This window comes from Octodon degus, unplaced genomic scaffold (genome assembly GCF_000260255.1).
Source record: "Octodon degus isolate 3935 unplaced genomic scaffold, OctDeg1.0 scaffold00059, whole genome shotgun sequence".
Taxonomy (NCBI): domain Eukaryota; kingdom Metazoa; phylum Chordata; class Mammalia; order Rodentia; family Octodontidae; genus Octodon; species Octodon degus.
The window spans coordinates 12,521,663-12,522,915 of record NW_004524635.1 but is presented as its reverse complement, the minus strand read 5'-3'; the positions used below and the strand labels follow the sequence as shown (position 1 = coordinate 12,522,915).

Genomic DNA, 1,253 nt, shown 5'->3' with positions numbered 1-1,253 from the left:
ATTTTAGTTCAGGGTCTCACTACCAGATTGGACTCATAGTGATCTGCCTGCTTACAGTCTCCCAAGAGCTGGGATTACAGGTGCACGCCACCATGTCCAGTCTCAACTGATGTCTCTGCAGGGCCGGCACAGCAGGCCTGGGGATTGAACCCCCAGGCCCTGCACCTGCTTGCAGGTGATTTAATCCACTGAGCTATTTGGCCGGCCCTAAAAAGAATTTACTTTTTTTTTTTTTTTTTTCAGTACCAGGGATTGAACTCATGACTTTGTGCATGCCAGGCAAGCACTTACTCTACTGAGCTATCTCCCCTGGCCTTAAACATCTTTCTTGTAAGTACAATTGAAAATATAAAGCAAGGAATAATTTTAAAAAGTCTAAATGTCAATAATAGTTAAAATATTGAAAAATTAACATCTGAAACAATGTATTGTATTTGACATATATAATGTTTTCAAGGAGATGAGTATTAGCCCTCCCCATCAAAACTTATATATATAGGCTCTGGGGGTAGAGGTAAAAGAGAAAGATGGCAGTAATGAAAAAACCCATCAGTTAAAAATCAAGACCCTAAAGGCTTTAGGAGAAAAAAAGTAGAAAACCAGTCCTCCTAGTAGTCCTCATCTAGGAGAATGAGAAAGGGAATTATGTTGAAGTTTGTTAGAACTCACAGAATTTCAAATATGAAATCTTACCATATAGAAATATGATAAACAGCAGCACATTGTCCAAAAAACAGATCCCGTTTTTACAGATTTAACCTAAAAGATAAATAAGCAAGCTTTTAATAAAAATGTTTACAAAGCTCCTGATTAAAACAAAAAGTTAAATAGTAAACTTTCATTATAAAAAGACAATGGTATTTTTAAAAAAGCATTGAATTTACTCAGCCACATCTAACTACCATAATACATGCAGCATTTATAATTGAGCAGCCGACATTCTATGAACAAGACTGTTTTTAGCTATGTAGTCTTCAGTAAAAAGAATCACCTTAAAAGGAACAAACTGCATTTTCTACTTTCTCCCTTATTAAATTTATTCAGTGTATGTACATTTTGGTACATGTACATTATGTACATGTTTGGTTTGCTAGATTGAACATTCTAGTGTTTATATATAGTTCCGAGATTACTTTTCAAAAAAACTTCAATTATACTTAGACAAATTCAAATACTATAAAATTTATATTTCTAAAGTATTTTCAATAATGCCTTGGGCTGGGGAAATAGCTCAGTAGAATAACTCACAAGGG

The 1,253-nt window shown here is 34.3% G+C and overlaps 1 protein-coding gene across 1 annotated transcript in view; it reads right to left on the bottom strand.

Annotated features, from left to right (window-relative positions):
- The window catches only part of Stt3b (STT3B, catalytic subunit of the oligosaccharyltransferase complex), a 103,471-nt gene that overhangs the window by 43,153 nt on the left and 59,065 nt on the right, over positions 1-1,253 (bottom strand). Inside the window, exon 4 of the mRNA XM_004634227.3 lies at positions 694-759. Coding sequence (XP_004634284.1) covers positions 694-759 — 66 coding nt within the window. The remainder of the gene's footprint in view (positions 1-693; positions 760-1,253) is intronic.